The 14192-nt window shown below is 51.2% G+C and overlaps 1 protein-coding gene across 2 annotated transcripts in view; it reads left to right on the top strand.

Moving 5' to 3' along the window:
• Nucleotides 1–9457, top strand: part of FA2H (fatty acid 2-hydroxylase) — a 61607-nt gene extending 52150 nt beyond the window's left edge. Inside the window, exons 5-7 of one of the 2 annotated variants that reach the window (XM_003829525.4) lie at nucleotides 3255–3427; nucleotides 5816–6068; nucleotides 8143–9457. In XM_003829525.4, coding sequence (XP_003829573.1) covers nucleotides 3255–3427; nucleotides 5816–6068; nucleotides 8143–8222 — 506 coding nt within the window. In that variant the 3' untranslated portion in view covers nucleotides 8223–9457. The remainder of the gene's footprint in view (nucleotides 1–3254; nucleotides 3428–5815; nucleotides 6069–8142) is intronic. The other variant, XM_034940706.3, reaches the window with a different exon arrangement.
• Nucleotides 9458–14192: the final 4735 nt, after the last annotated feature.

The following is a 14192-nucleotide window of genomic DNA, read 5'->3' as shown; positions in this document are numbered from 1 at the left end:
CTCAGTAGCTGGGACTATAGGCATGAGCCACCATGCCCAGCTAATTTTTTTACTTTTTGTTGAGGCGGGGTCTCACTGTGTTGCCCAGGCTGGCCTCAAACTCCTGGGCTCAAACGATCCTCCCACCTCAGCCTCTCAAAGTGCTGGGATTACAGGCATGAGCCCCCATGTTCAGCCTAGCCTGGCTTTTTAGGAGCCTTGATGATGAAGGGGCTGAGTCCATGATGGGAAAGTCTTGCCTAGCTCAGAAAGATGAGCAGAAGAGCCAGGAGAAAAGGAGAGACTGAAGGAGCCCAGAGGAGTCCCTTGGGAGGGAGGGTGGGAGGAGGCAGCTGAGGGCTTTGCACTGCCGAGCAGGGGCAGCCTGGCAAGTCATGGACTTTGGGCCTCCACGTCCTCAATCATGCAGGCAATGCAGGGCTTCCCTTGTAAGGCTGTGGTGAGATGAAATAGGAAGTAATCCATGGAAGGCCCTTGGGCGGTGCCTGGCACACAGGAATCGGTCAGGACACATCTGCTGTTACTGTTGCTCTGATCATCCAGCGCCCGCGTGCCGGTGCACCCCTCTTCCCTGAGAAGCAAGGAGGATGCACCAGGGTACCGGCAGAATGTGGTGTGCTTGGAAGTTGGGGGATGTATGTGGAGGGGATAGTTCCTCCCCAACCCCAGGGCCTCTCTTCTCTGTGAAGTAGGAAGCTGGGTGGAAGGAGAGGCGGTAAAGGGGAGTAGAGCGTGTTCAAGGGCAGTGGGGAGGGAGCTGAACTTGAAGATGCACAGGGATCATCCATCAGGCTGTGTCTAGGGTCTTGCAGAGGTTAAAGGTGCCAGACCCACAGCTGTGTGAGTCTCCATGCTCAGCAGCTTGGGTATGGGGTACAAAGGCAGGTTCCTGCGCTGACCCCGGGGTGAGGGTTCATGGGTGCAGGTGAGGGAGATGGAGTAAGGGTTAAAAGAGAATGGCTAGGCCAAGCATGATGGCTCACACCTGCAATCCCAGCCCTTTGGGAGGCCAAGGTGGATGGATCATTTGAGGTCAGGAGCTCAAGACCAGCCTGACCAACATGTTGAAACTCTGTCTCTACTAAAAATACAAAAATTAGTTGGGCATGGTGGCGCACGCCTATAATCCCAGCTACCCGGGAGGCTGAGGCAGGAGAATCACTTGAATCCGGGAGGTGGAGGCTGCAGTGAGCCGAGATCGTCCCATTGCACTCCAGCCTGGGTGACAAGAGCGAAACTCTGCCTCACAAAAAAAAAAGAGAGAGAGAATGGCTAGCTTTGGAAAACAGTCTGGCTATTCCTCAAAAGGTTAAACATAGAGTTATGATATGAACCAATAGTACCACTCCTGGGCTTGTACCCAAGAGAAAGGACAACATCTTTTCACACTGAAACCTCTACACGAATGTGCATAGCAGCACTATTCACAATAGCCAAGAGCTACAAACAGCCCAGGTGTCCCTCAACTGATGGATGGATGAATAAAGTTTGAATATCATTCAGCCTTAAAAAGGAATAGAGTTGTAATACATGTTACAACATGGGTGAACGTTGAACATATTTGGTAAGAGAAGCCGGTCATAAAAGACCATATGTCATGTGATCCAATTGATGTGAAATGTCCAGAATAGGCAAATCCAACAAAGAGGAAGTAGACCTGTAGCTTCCTAGGGTTGGGAGGGTCTGAGAAGAAATGGGGAGTGGCTGCTAATGGGTACAGGGGCTTGGGGGGAAGTGATAAAACTGTTGTAAAATTGACTGGGGTGATGGTTTAACAACTTTGGGAATATACTAAAAAGCACTGAATTATATATTTTATTTGGATGAATTATATGGATGTGAATTAGATTTAGATAAAGCCGTTAAGAAGAGAGAAGATATGGCCAAAGCTATGGTTTGTGGAGAAAAGAAAGATAAGAGGATGAGGATGGGCCGGGCACGGTGGCTCATATCTGTAATCCCAGCACTTTGGGAGGCTGAGGAGGGCAGATCACTTGAGGTCAGGATTTCATGACCAGCCTGGATAATATGGTGAAACCCCATCTCTACTAAAAATATAAAAATTAGCCAGGTGTGGTGGCACACACCTGTAATCCCGGCTACTCAGGAGGCTGAGGCAGGAGAATCACTTGAACCCGGGAGGTGGAGGTTGCAGTGAGCTGAGATCACACCACTGCACTCCAGCCTAGGCAACAGAGCAAGACTCTATCTCACAAAAAAGAAAAAAAGAAAAAAAAGGATGAGGATGAATATGGAGCAAACAGGAATGAGAGCTGAAATCTCCATGAGGTCAAAGAATGAATGAGGTGGAGGAAAGAGCTGAAAGCCGCTAGGACTGCAGGCTGTCTCCGGAGGGTGGTGGGAAGCATGTGCTTGAAGATGGTGCCCCGTCTCCAGTCTTCTCCTCTCCACCTAGGCTGATCATCTTCAGTGTTTTCACATCTTCCTCCTGTGCTATGATTTCAGGTCTTGTCTGTTGAGATCTCGGTGCTTGTTTTTTCTTGTCCTTCCTGCCCCATGGTCCCTGGTGGGTCACACTTCCCGTCATTAACACCCTGGAGGCCAGGCACAGTGGCTCCCTTCTGTTATCTCAGCACTTTGGGAGGCCAAGGCGAGAGAATTGCTTGAGTCCGGGAGTTTGAGACCAGCCTGGGCAACATAGCAAGATCTTGTCCTACAAAAAAAATAAAAATAAAAAATAAATTAAAAATTAGCTGGGTGCGGTGGCATGCGCCTTTGGTCCCAGCTACTTGAGAAGCTGAGGTGGAAGGATCGCTTGAGCCCAGGAAGGGAAGGCTGCAGTAAGCTGTAATCACACCACTGCCCTCCAGCACTCCAGCACTCCAGTCTTCCAACCTGGGCGACACAGAGATACCTTGTCTCAAGATAATAATAACAACGCCCTGGCTCAGGAGTGTCGCCTTCTCGTCTCCAATGTCCTTGGGGCAAGGTCAGCCTTCCAGGTAAAGGCCCAGCCCCAGCCACAGCCACTCCTCCCACAGCCTCTGTAAGGAGGATGTCAGGCCTCCAGCCAGTGGCCCATCACTCCTGTAAAGGACTTCCCAGACCCAGACCAGAGTCCTGCAGCCTCCTTCCCATTTTGACTCAAGGACCCCAGCAGTGTGGCCTGGCCCTGTAGCTGTCCAACAGAGGGCAGCAGCTCCCGAGCTGATGGGGATGGTGAGGCAGGGACACCTGGAGCTATCAGGCTGCTATGCACCGGTCCTCACCTCGCTCTCCCTGCCACCCTGCAGAGTACACGGTGGCAGTGCCCAAGTCCATGTTCCCCGGGCTCTTCATGCTGGGGACATTCCTCTGGAGCCTCATCGAGTACCTCATCCACCGCTTCCTGTTCCACATGAAGCCCCCCAGTGACAGCTATTACCTCATCATGCTGCACTTCGTCATGCACGGCCAGCACCACAAGGTGAGCGGGGCGGGGTCCCAGCCCGGACCTAGCATGTGCAGCCCGAGAGGGCCCGGCAGCCAGTGGCAGCTTCGGGTGCTGCGGAGCCTCCTGGGAGTCTGGCTGTGGGTTGGGAGGGACAGGACGTTTGATGTGACTCACGGGGCAACTGGGTTGGGCATCCGAACCTAAGCCAGGTGGGGACAGTGTGGGTGTGCAGCGTCAAGCTGACCCCAGGCCCTCTGCACCCTTGTTTACGCATCACCTTTAATCTTCAAAACAACTCATTCATTCGTTCATTCATTCAGCAAATGCCCAGTGAGTGCCTCCTGTGTGCGAGACACTGTTCTAGACATCATTGAACAAAACAACAAAAAGCCTTGCCCTCCTGGAGCTTGTGCTGGAAACAGTCCCCTGGTTCTCCCCGTTCCACAGAGCAGGAGACTGAGGCCTAGGAGGACTAAGGAACTTGCCCCAGGTCACACTTGGCACAGCCAGGATGTCGTACCCCATTCTGGGGATTCCAGAGTCTGTGCTCTCAATCACCCTTCCCCTGAGGCCCTTCAAGGACTCCACGACAGTCCCAGAAGCTGGCCCGAGAAGATAGGTCTGCCCAAAGGAAGCTACGTCCCCTGTACCCCCCACTGCTTCTCTGTCCCTGCATTGTGCTGTCCTTGGCCCGTCCCAGGCTGTTCCCCAGCCCGTCTCCACACTCTGTTCTCTGCTGGGCGTAAATCAGAGAAAATATGGCAGATATGATACTTTCGGGACACCAGTTTAGACCCTGATGTTGCTGATACTGAACGTGGGTTTCACCTTGGTTTCCCAGCAGCAACTTAATCCGGTTCATCTCGATGAGCCGATTCAGGGTTTGATCGGCCACCTGGGAGAGTTCTCAGGTTGGTTGGCTGTGGTCCTCCCGGCTCTCCCCAGAGTTGATCTGCATCCTAGGGGGCTTTCCTAGGGGCCAGTATCAGGGTGGGTGCCCAGTCCTGGGCCAACCTGTCTCTCAGGTATGCTCTCAGAGGTAGCGCAGCCCAGGCCTGGCCTGCGTCCTCCAGCCTCACCTGGCCTCTGCTCTCCAGAGCTCACTGCATCTGCTTCTGTGTCCCTTGCCCTGTTTGTGAAGCCTTTTCAGATCCACTGCCCTGTCTGCTATCTTTCCCATCCACAGGGGACACCAGAACCTTCTGGGGACCTGCTCAGGCCATTCTGGGGCCCCAGGGGCTGTCTCAGGCTCCCTCTTCTGAGACACTTCCACCCCAGTCTGTCCAGTCCCCTGCTGCCACACCATGAGGACCCGAGGAGACCGTATGGCCTGTAGCCACGTGGGCTCCAATCAGGAACGTGTTCTCAGATCCCCAAACCTATCCATCTAAGGATCCTGATCCAGCTGTGACCTGGATCTGGCCCATACCAGCTCACAAGAGCACCCATGCACATCCTTTCCTGTTTCTGCTCCAGTGACGCCACCTCGGCGCTTGAAAGCGCCAGGGCAGTTTTTACACTGCAGGAATTAGCAAACACTACCAATCAGGGCTCTCCCTCCCTCCCTTTATTTCCCCCTCCCTCATTCCCCAGCTCTCTCCCTTCCTCCTTTTCCTGAGAGCTGGTTTTCCAGCACACCACTGGTCCTGTTGTTCCTGGTCTGAAGGGAGGGAGGCCCACGCCAGCATCTCACTGTGTCACTGTCACCTGCTTTCTCTCTCTCTCCTCCAGCCCAGAGAGGCTGCAGGATTCTCTTCTCAGAATCCTCACCAAGCCATAGCTAAGATCTCACCTCTATGCCAGGCCCTTGGCTTCTGAAGCTCGAGGGCCACAGTGAAGCGGTGTTCTCTGGTTCACTGTGGCGACACCCCCTTGGAACAAAAAAGGCCTCCTGTTTGGACATGGGGGTGGGGAGGACACCTCTAGTGACACTTCCGGGTCATCCCACCACAGAGGCTGCATTAACCTCAGCCGCCCTCAGTACCTTGCTCTCCCAGACAACATCAGGCCTCAGTCTAGGTGCCCTGTCTCCAGAATGCCCCTCTAGCCAGGGGCACGGCATTTAGGGATGGGATACCTGTCTAGCACCTGACAAATTCCAGAGTCACAGTGGCCTCTATAAGATGGGCTCTGAGCCACCAGCACACCCCACCCATCCTGCCCATCCTGCCCATCCCGCCCATCCCATGTTCCTCTGCAATCTGCCAGGTCCCTTCCTGGCTCACAAATGGGGAGTAAGACAGTCTCTCCAGATCTTCCAGATGTGGTGGCCCGCCCTCCCCAAAGCCACCAAAGGTGCCAAGCCTACGCAGTGGAATGTCTGGGCCGCTGTGCCCCTGTCCTCTGCAGGGAGTGGCCAGGGCTTGGCCAGCTGCCGGGGCCCCTGGCTGCCTCCTGATGCCCAAGCCTCTCCATCTGCAGGCACCCTTCGACGGCTCCCGCCTGGTCTTCCCCCCTGTGCCAGCCTCCCTGGTGATCGGCGTCTTCTACTTGTGCATGCAGCTCATCCTGCCCGAGGCAGTGGGGGGCACTGTGTTTGCGGGGGGCCTCCTGGGCTACGTCCTCTACGACATGACCCATTACTACCTGCACTTTGGCTCGCCGCACAAGGGCTCCTACCTGTACAGCCTGAAGGCCCACCACGTCAAGCACCACTTTGCACATCAGAAGTCAGGTGAGGACGGGCCTGGGCTTCCCAGCCCCCTATGTGTGTTCATTGATTTATTTGCCAACTACCATCGAGCTCCTGGGAACGGCAAGGCACTGTTCCATGTACTGGGCATATACAGAGGGTTCCCTCTACTCTCTTCCCTGGTGCAGACAGCTGTGCAGAGACAGGCAAGGACATCAATAAATGGCAAAGATTTCAAACTGTGATAAATGCCATAAAGAAAATAAAGGGGCTGGGTGTGGTGGCTCACACCTGTAATCCCAGCCGAGGGGATTGGGAAGCCGAGGCAGGTAGATCACTTGAGGTCAGGAGTCTGGGACCAGCCTGGCCAACATGGTGAAACCTGTCTCCACTAGAAATACAAAAATTAGCGGGGTGTGGTTGTGCCCACCTATAATCTCAGCTACTTGGAAGGCTGAGGCATGAGAATAGCTTGAATCCAGGAGGCAGAAGCTACAGTGAGCTAAGATTGCACCACTGCATTCCAGCCTGGGCGACAGAGCAAGGCTCTGTCTATAAAAAAAAAAAAAGGAAGAAGAAGAAGAAAATAAAGCAAGGTGATGGAATATCACATAGGTGGGGGAGGGTCCAGCGATTTCCACTGACATATTATGTGGGCCACATATGTGATTTTAAATTTTCTAGTGGCCACACTAAGACATGAAAATAAACAGATGAAAAGAATTTTAATAACATTTACTTAACCTAACATAAGCAAATTATTATTTCAACATGTAATCAACATTAAAAAATCATTAATGGCTGAGCGCAGTGGCTCAGGCCTATAATCCCAGCACTATAGGAGGCGGAGGCAGGGGATTGCTTGAAGACAGGAGTTCCAGACCAGTCTGGGAAACATAGCAAGACCTTGTCTCTACATAAAAAAGTTTTAATTATCCATGTGTGGTGATATGCACCTGTAATCTCAGCTACCTAGAAGGCTGAGGCAAGAGGATCATTTGAGCCCAGGAGTTTGAGGCAGCAATGAGCTATGATCATGCCACTGCACCCCAGCCTGGGTGACAGAGTGAGACCCTTTTTGTAAAGTCTCTTTAAAAAAAAATAATTAGCAACTCTTATACTAAGTCTTTGAAATCTAAGGTGTATTTTGTACTTACAGCACATCTCAATTCAGATACTAAAGTTTCATTAGAAATACTAGATCCATATCTAGATTTTATAAAATTTGCAAACAGTAGTTCACATAGGTAAGTTGCTCCAAACATGCTTAAACATTTTCCGGTAACACACTTGAGGAGGCCGAGACGGGCAGATCACCTGAGGTCAGGAGTTCAAGACCAGCCTGGCCAACATGTTGAAACCCCCTCTCTACTAAAAACACAAAAAATTAGCTGGATATGGTGGTGCGCGCCTGTAATCCCAGCTACTCAGGAGGCTGAGGAAGGAGAATCTCTTGGACCCAGGAGGCGGAGCTTGCAGTAAGCCAAGATCACACCAGTGCACTCCAGCCTGAGCAACAAGAACGAAACTCCATCTCAAAAAAAAAAAAAATTCCAGTAACTGAATCAAGCATCAGTTTTTACATTGACATGTTAATTCATCAGAATTAAATGAAGTTAGAAATTCAATTTCTCTGGAGCTCTAGCCACATTTCTAGTGCTCAGTAGCCATGTGTGGCTAAGGGCTAGTTGGACAGCAAAGAGATTAAATGGTCCAGGTGTCATTGCAGAGGTGCCATTAGAGCTAAGACCCTAATGAAGAGAAACCAGCATCTGGCGTCCCAAGAGCGACTGGTGCAAAGCCCTGAGGCAGGAATGAACTTGGGCCCCAAGGAAGGGGAAGGAGATGGAGGTGGGGGGTGGGAGGGGGCCACGTAGCCTAGAAACGAAGGCCAGATAAGGAATTAGGGTTTATTCCAGCTTCATGCTGGGGACAATAAAAGACACAGGTTCCCCACCCTTGACTTCTGCCAGGATGGCCTCGGGAGTTGGGAAGGCCAAGGGGACAGATATTGACATTGTCTCCACCTCTTATCCCTACCCTGGCACCCTTCCCAAGCCAGCGCACGCCTGCTCCTTCAATGCCTCATCTTCTCCCCGTTTGTCTCCCTCTCTAGGATTTGGTATCAGCACTAAATTGTGGGATTACTGTTTCCACACCCTCACTCCAGAGAAACCCCACCTGAAGACGCAGTGACAACTCCCACCCCCTCCGTCTTGCCCTCAGCCCGGCCCTGGCCCCTTCCCGACCCCCACCCGCCATCCAGACCCCATTAAGAAGGTTGGCTTGGCCAGGCAGGATGGGCTGTGTCCGGCCCTGCAGCCTAGTGGAAGGTGCTGAGGGGGCCCTGAGGCAGGACCGCCCTCCTGACCCCTGGTAGGAGGGTCACATCCACTTGGTGGCCAGGTGGCCCTTGGTGACCCACTTCTTCCTGGAGCGTCCCTGCCTAGAGCTCAGCCCACAGGACTGCTTCAGGACCTGGCCACAGGTAGCAGCCGCAAGGGGAAATGAAGAAAACTGACCCCTCGTGGCCACCTGTGTCACCCTTGTGCCTTAGCCTCGTGGGCTGCCTAGGAGCTGCCTGCACGGCACAGCTCCGCATTCACAGTCAGAAGTGGGTCTGTGGGACCTGTGGTCCCTGTCCTCCCTGCTGTCCCTTCTGGGGAGGCTTTGGTGGCTCTGAGGTGGACAAAGAGCTCTCGCAAGAAGAGACAGCGTGATGCCTCCCACAGTCCATCCCAGACCCTGGGGCAGCCCCTCTGGCCCTGCCAGCTGCCTGCGTCGTTGGGCCCAGGGTGGCTGGCAGGAGTCCCAGCTGCTTGCTTTAGGACCTGGCAGCTTTTCTCGCCATCCCTCCCCTGCCTCCAGAATCACAGCCCTTCTCCCCAAGGGAGGCTGAGGAGGCTTCTCCACCGGTGGCAGCCCCACCCCATCCCTGGCCATTCTTGGCCTCCACCCCGCTCAGCCCCCACTTGGGCCCTCCCAGAAGGAGCCACCTCTCAGTGCCTCACCTCCCCCTGCCTCCCAGCCTCCGCAGATGAGGTTCCTGCCCCTTCCTCCTTGTAACCAAAACCCTCACTGCTCCCAGGACGGTCTTATTTATAAACCAGATACATGTTCTTAGTCTGGTCCCAGACCAAGGAGCTGGTCAGACGGCCCTTTCTAATCCTACATGTTGAGCTTATGTAAAAAATGTTGTTTCCTCCTGTTTTTGGTTCCTTTCTTACCCACAAACCATTACTACTTGAAACTTAAAAAACTCGCCGAGTGTAAAGGCTAAAGAGAAGCAGTTTGACGGACCTTGTGATTTGTACTGTTTGCTGCGGAGCTATTTAAAGATTTTGGAATAAATATACAAAACTACGGTTGTGAAATAAAAACTTAAATTGTATATTTTGAAAAATAAAACACTGAAAAGAAACCAACAAAAATGAGTTGTTCATCAGACTCCCTCGTGGTTGGGAAGGGGCAGTGGTGTGGGGAGGGGTAGAGGGGCAGAGGATTGGTCCCCAGGGAGGGAGATTCTAGCCGTGACCAGGGTGGGTAGAATTGCTGGGGCATGGTGATGATTAAAAACTGACCAACTCTCAGCTGGGCACGATGGTGCATGCCTGTAATCCCAACATTTTGGGAGGCCAAGGTGGGAGGATCGCTTGAGGCCAGGTGTTCAAGACGAACCTGCCCAAAATAGCAAAACTCCATCTCTAAAAATAAAAGAAAACAAGACAAAAGAAAACAAAACAAAACAAAAGGAGAAAGCTGACTCTTATTCTCTCACTCAGCTTTATTCTGTTTCTAAATTCTCTGCAGACAGCATCTCCTCTTATTGCCTGCACCTGGGATGCACTGTGCCCACAAACCACTTTGATCCACCAATGGGGAGGGATCTCTTCTGGAGTTTATCTAACCCCAACTGAGCTTCCAGTCGACTTTCCTAAAACAGAGGGAGAAAGGCTCCAGCAACAAATGCCCATAGTGGGAACTAGAACCTCAAGCAGCTCAGTCTCGGTGAAACTGTTGCTTGTCTTTCTCTGCTGCCCTATCAGAACCACCTAGAAAGCTGTTGAAGTGCAGCTCCAGGGCCTCGCACTCAGGGTCTAGTTCAGTAGGCTCAAGGGGGTCAGCCCTGGACTCACCTGTCTGAGGACACGGAAGCGGAAGCAAGCTGATGCTGGGGAGCCTCGGAGGGAGCCCCGAACTCTGCTGTGTCTCCCTGCTCTGGCAGTCATAGGGGCAGCTTTATGCCTGAAGCTCCCAGCCTGAAGATAAGTAGGACCCGTCAGAGCCACCCATCACTCGAGTCCCTGAAGCCTGTCACCGGAACCCAGCCCGTCCAAGCAGCAGAACTCATAACCTTCATTTACTGATGGAGCTGAGCAGCTCACCCTAGACCATCACTCCCAGGGGGAGGGAGGCAGAGGAAGAACGCAGGAGCTCCGCAAGTGTAAACACACATGGCCACAGCAGGAGAAAAAGCCTAAGGTGAGCAAGATTTAGCAAAAAAAAAAAAAAAAAATTGAAAATTTTCTTTAAGAAGAGTGAAACAGGCCAGGCGCAGTGGCTCACACCTGTAATCCTAGCATTTGGGAGGCCGAGGCAGGCAGATCACTTGAGGTCAGCAGTTCGAGACCAGCCTGCCCAACATGGTGAAACCCCATCTCTACTAAAAATACAAAAATTCGCTGGGGGGCGTGGTGGCATGCACCTGTAATCCCAGCTACTCAGGAGGCTGAGACAGGAGAATTGCTTGAACCTGGGAGGTGGAGGCTGCAGTGAACTGAGATTGTGCCACTGCACTCCAGCCTGGGCAACAGAGCAAGACTCCATCTCAAAACAAAACAAAACAAAACAAACAAACAAACAGTGAAACAGACTGGACATGGAGGCTTATGCCTATAATCCCAACACTTTAGGAGGCGAAGGCAGCCAGATCGCTTTAGGTCAGGAATTTGAGACCAGCCTGGGCAACATAGTGAGACCCTATCTCCACAAAAAATAAAGAAAATTACCTGAGTGTGGTGGTGCACACCTGTAGTCCCAGCTACTTGGGAGGCTGAGGTGGGAGGATCACTTGAGCCCAGGAGTTTGCGGCTGCAGTGAGCCGTGATCACACCACTGCATTCCAGCCTGGGCAACAGAGTGAGACCCTGTCTCAAAAAAAAAAAAAAAAAAAAAAAGGAAGTAAAACAAAACTAATAAGAAAGGACAAAAAATAAGTGAGTTTATAGCATGATAATGAGAAGATTTAGAAAAAAAGTGACAACACGAAACCAAGCCCACCTATTAATGAAAAGTCCAACTGGTGAAAATCTGACAGATTCTCCCAGAGCTCCCCATTGCACCGCTATAACTGTCCAGTGGGGTTGGGAGTATCCACAAGGCATTTTGGAGAGAGAGCAAGTCCCACCTCACAGGGACTTGAGAGTGCAGAAGTAATTGCCTGCATTTTCTTTCTTTCTTTTTTTTTTTAGACGGAGTCTCGCTCTGTCGCCCAGGCTGGAGTGCAGTGGTGTGATCTCGGCTCACTGCAACCTCCACCTCCCGGGTTCGTGCCATTCTCCCACCTCAGCCTCCCAAGTAACTGGGACTACAGGTGCGCGCCATCACACCTGATAATTTTTGTATTTTTAGTAGAGATGGAGTTTCACCATGTTGCACAGGCTGGTCTCAAACTCCTGTCCTCAGGCAATCCTCCCACCTCAGCCTCCCAAAGTGCTGGGATTACAGGCGTGAGCCACCGCACCCGGCCATATTGCCTGCATTTTCACAGCAGGGCAAAATACAGGAAGGCCACGAGGCCTGCAGTCCCCAAGCAGTTAGTGCTCACGGAGCAGCCCCCACCTCAGTGAGCATCTAGGGGAGCTGGAGGATTTTGCCATCAAGTGTAAGAGTCAAAGATTAGATGTTAGAGCAAGCACAGGATATTATCAAAATGCCAACACATCTGGCCTGATGGGAAAAGCCTAGACCTGTGACGTGGGATTGTGTTTATTCCTGTAGTGGGAGAGACACTAAACCAAAAAAGTTTTATGTTTGCTCAGGGAGGTAGCTATTGATTTATTTATAGAGAGAGGTTCTCACTCTGTTGCCCACGCTAGGGTGCAGTGGCGTGATCATAGCTTACTGCAGTCTTGACCTCCCAGACTCAAGAGATCCTCCTACATCAGCCTCCCAAACAGCTGGGACCGCAGGCATGTGCCATCGTGCCCAGCTAATTTTTTAATTTTTCTAAGTAGAGACAGGGTCTCTCTATGTTACTCAGACTGATCTCGAACTCCTGGGCTCAAGCAATCCCCCCAGCTCAGCCTCCCATAGTGCTGGGATTACAGGCATGAGCCACAACACCCAGCCAAGACGGCCATTTAAATTCTGATCAGCATAAAGTAAATCTGCAGATTGACTGACCCTCAGTGGCCCTCCAAATTTGCCTCACCTGATTCTCCAGGGATGACCCAGCTTCCATGGTCAAGAACAGACCAAAAAATAGCCATCATATTTATTTCTGGTATTGTGTTTGTATTTCCAGACATGCTGTCTTTGAGAGTTCCTTAGTTGATCTGAAGAACAGCCCTCTTAATTCTGCTCTGTTCCACTCCCCCATTGGCTCTGACCTCTGATCTCTGCCTTTGAACTTTGTGTGATTTTTTATTGTGCCCAGCACAATGACCAACTTGTAACAGAGCCCAATAAATGCTTGTCTTGTCTCCATCAGATCTCAGACGGTAACAATAACTGGGCCTTGCCTCTCCACCTGTTCCGGCCTCTGCTGCCCTCTGGTGGCAGCATGCAGCCCTACTCCATTATTACTGCCCTCGCGGGGACTGTTTTGGAAGCAGGTATCTGTGATTTCAAAATTCTAGCCTTTCCCAATTTACCCGTTCTGTTGACTTACATTCTTGACTCATCTGCCATTTTTGAGAGGAAGTTGGAAATATGTATATGAATAGTTCTAACTTTCAAAAAAGCCATAATGGTTGCAAAATTTCAACTGGAGTTTTCTTTACAGTTAGGTGTTTTGCCCAAAGACCACACCAGGCTCCAATGAATAAATGTTATCTATAAAGAATGCCACAAGATGAATGTAAAATTTGGAAAATTCCAGGACTCTCATCTCATAAGTGTCTGTCCCATCTCAGACACCTATAGCGGAGAGGAAGAAATTTAAAAGAAGAAAAAAATTTTTGTTCTGGCAAAAGCAGTGGGGTTATATCTTCTTTTAGGTTCCCTAAAAATGGGATTACAGGCGTGGTGGCTCTTGCCTGTAATCCTAGCACTTTGGGAGGCCGAGACAGGCAGATCACCTGAGGTTGGGAGTTTGAAACCAGCCTGACCAACATGGAGAAACCCTGTCTCTACTAAAAATACAAAATTAGCCGGGCATGGTGGCAGATGCCTGTAATCCCAGCTACTTGGGAGGCTGAGGCAGGAGAATCTCTTGAACCCAGGAGGCGGAGGTTGTGGTGAGCTGAGATCGCACCACTGCACTCCAGCCTGGGCAGCAAGAACAAACTTCTGTCTCAAAAAAACAAACAAACAAACAAAAATCAAAACCTAAAACAAGCACATGGATGCAGGCAGTCTATTTGGGAGGTGATTGCAGAAATAAAGAGGGAGAACCAGGGAGGTCTAGAAAGGGAGAAGTTGGAGGAGCAGTGTAAGGTTGAGTATGTGAGGTTCTCCTACAGATTCTGTAAGGGCATCTTGAGAAGCACAGAGAAAATGTATCGGAATTGTCCAATAGGACAGGAGGCTGGAGCATTTATCACCAGCTTCCACTCCTATGGGTGAGGACTGTCTTCAGGGACATCGATTCACCCTCACTTAGGGACTTCCCTGCCATGCAAGCCAAGCAGATGCTGGCTTTGGCAAAAGTTCTTGGACAAAAGCAGGAAGATAGAGGTATGCATTTGTAGTGGGATTCTATCAGTACAAGTTGAGTATGAGCTTGTTAGGCAGGAGCTAGCCACTGGAACTGTGGCTGAAATGAAAGCTGAGACAGAGTTCACACAGAACCTTCCACCGCAATTGAGGCTAAGACCAGAGGCAGACAGAGGGGGCATGATGAGGAGGAACAGATGTGTTCGCTACAGACCCCAAAGGGTCATATCCTCAATGTAAGAGTGAACCAAGAGGAAACCCACCTCCCCAGGGCACTGCAAGTGAAAT

The sequence above is a fragment of the Pan paniscus genome, chromosome 18 (assembly GCF_029289425.2).
Source record: "Pan paniscus chromosome 18, NHGRI_mPanPan1-v2.0_pri, whole genome shotgun sequence".
In the NCBI taxonomy this organism is placed as follows: Eukaryota; Metazoa; Chordata; class Mammalia; order Primates; family Hominidae; genus Pan; species Pan paniscus.
Note: the sequence above shows the minus strand (reverse complement) of the source record. Positions and strands in the feature narration are given on the sequence as shown.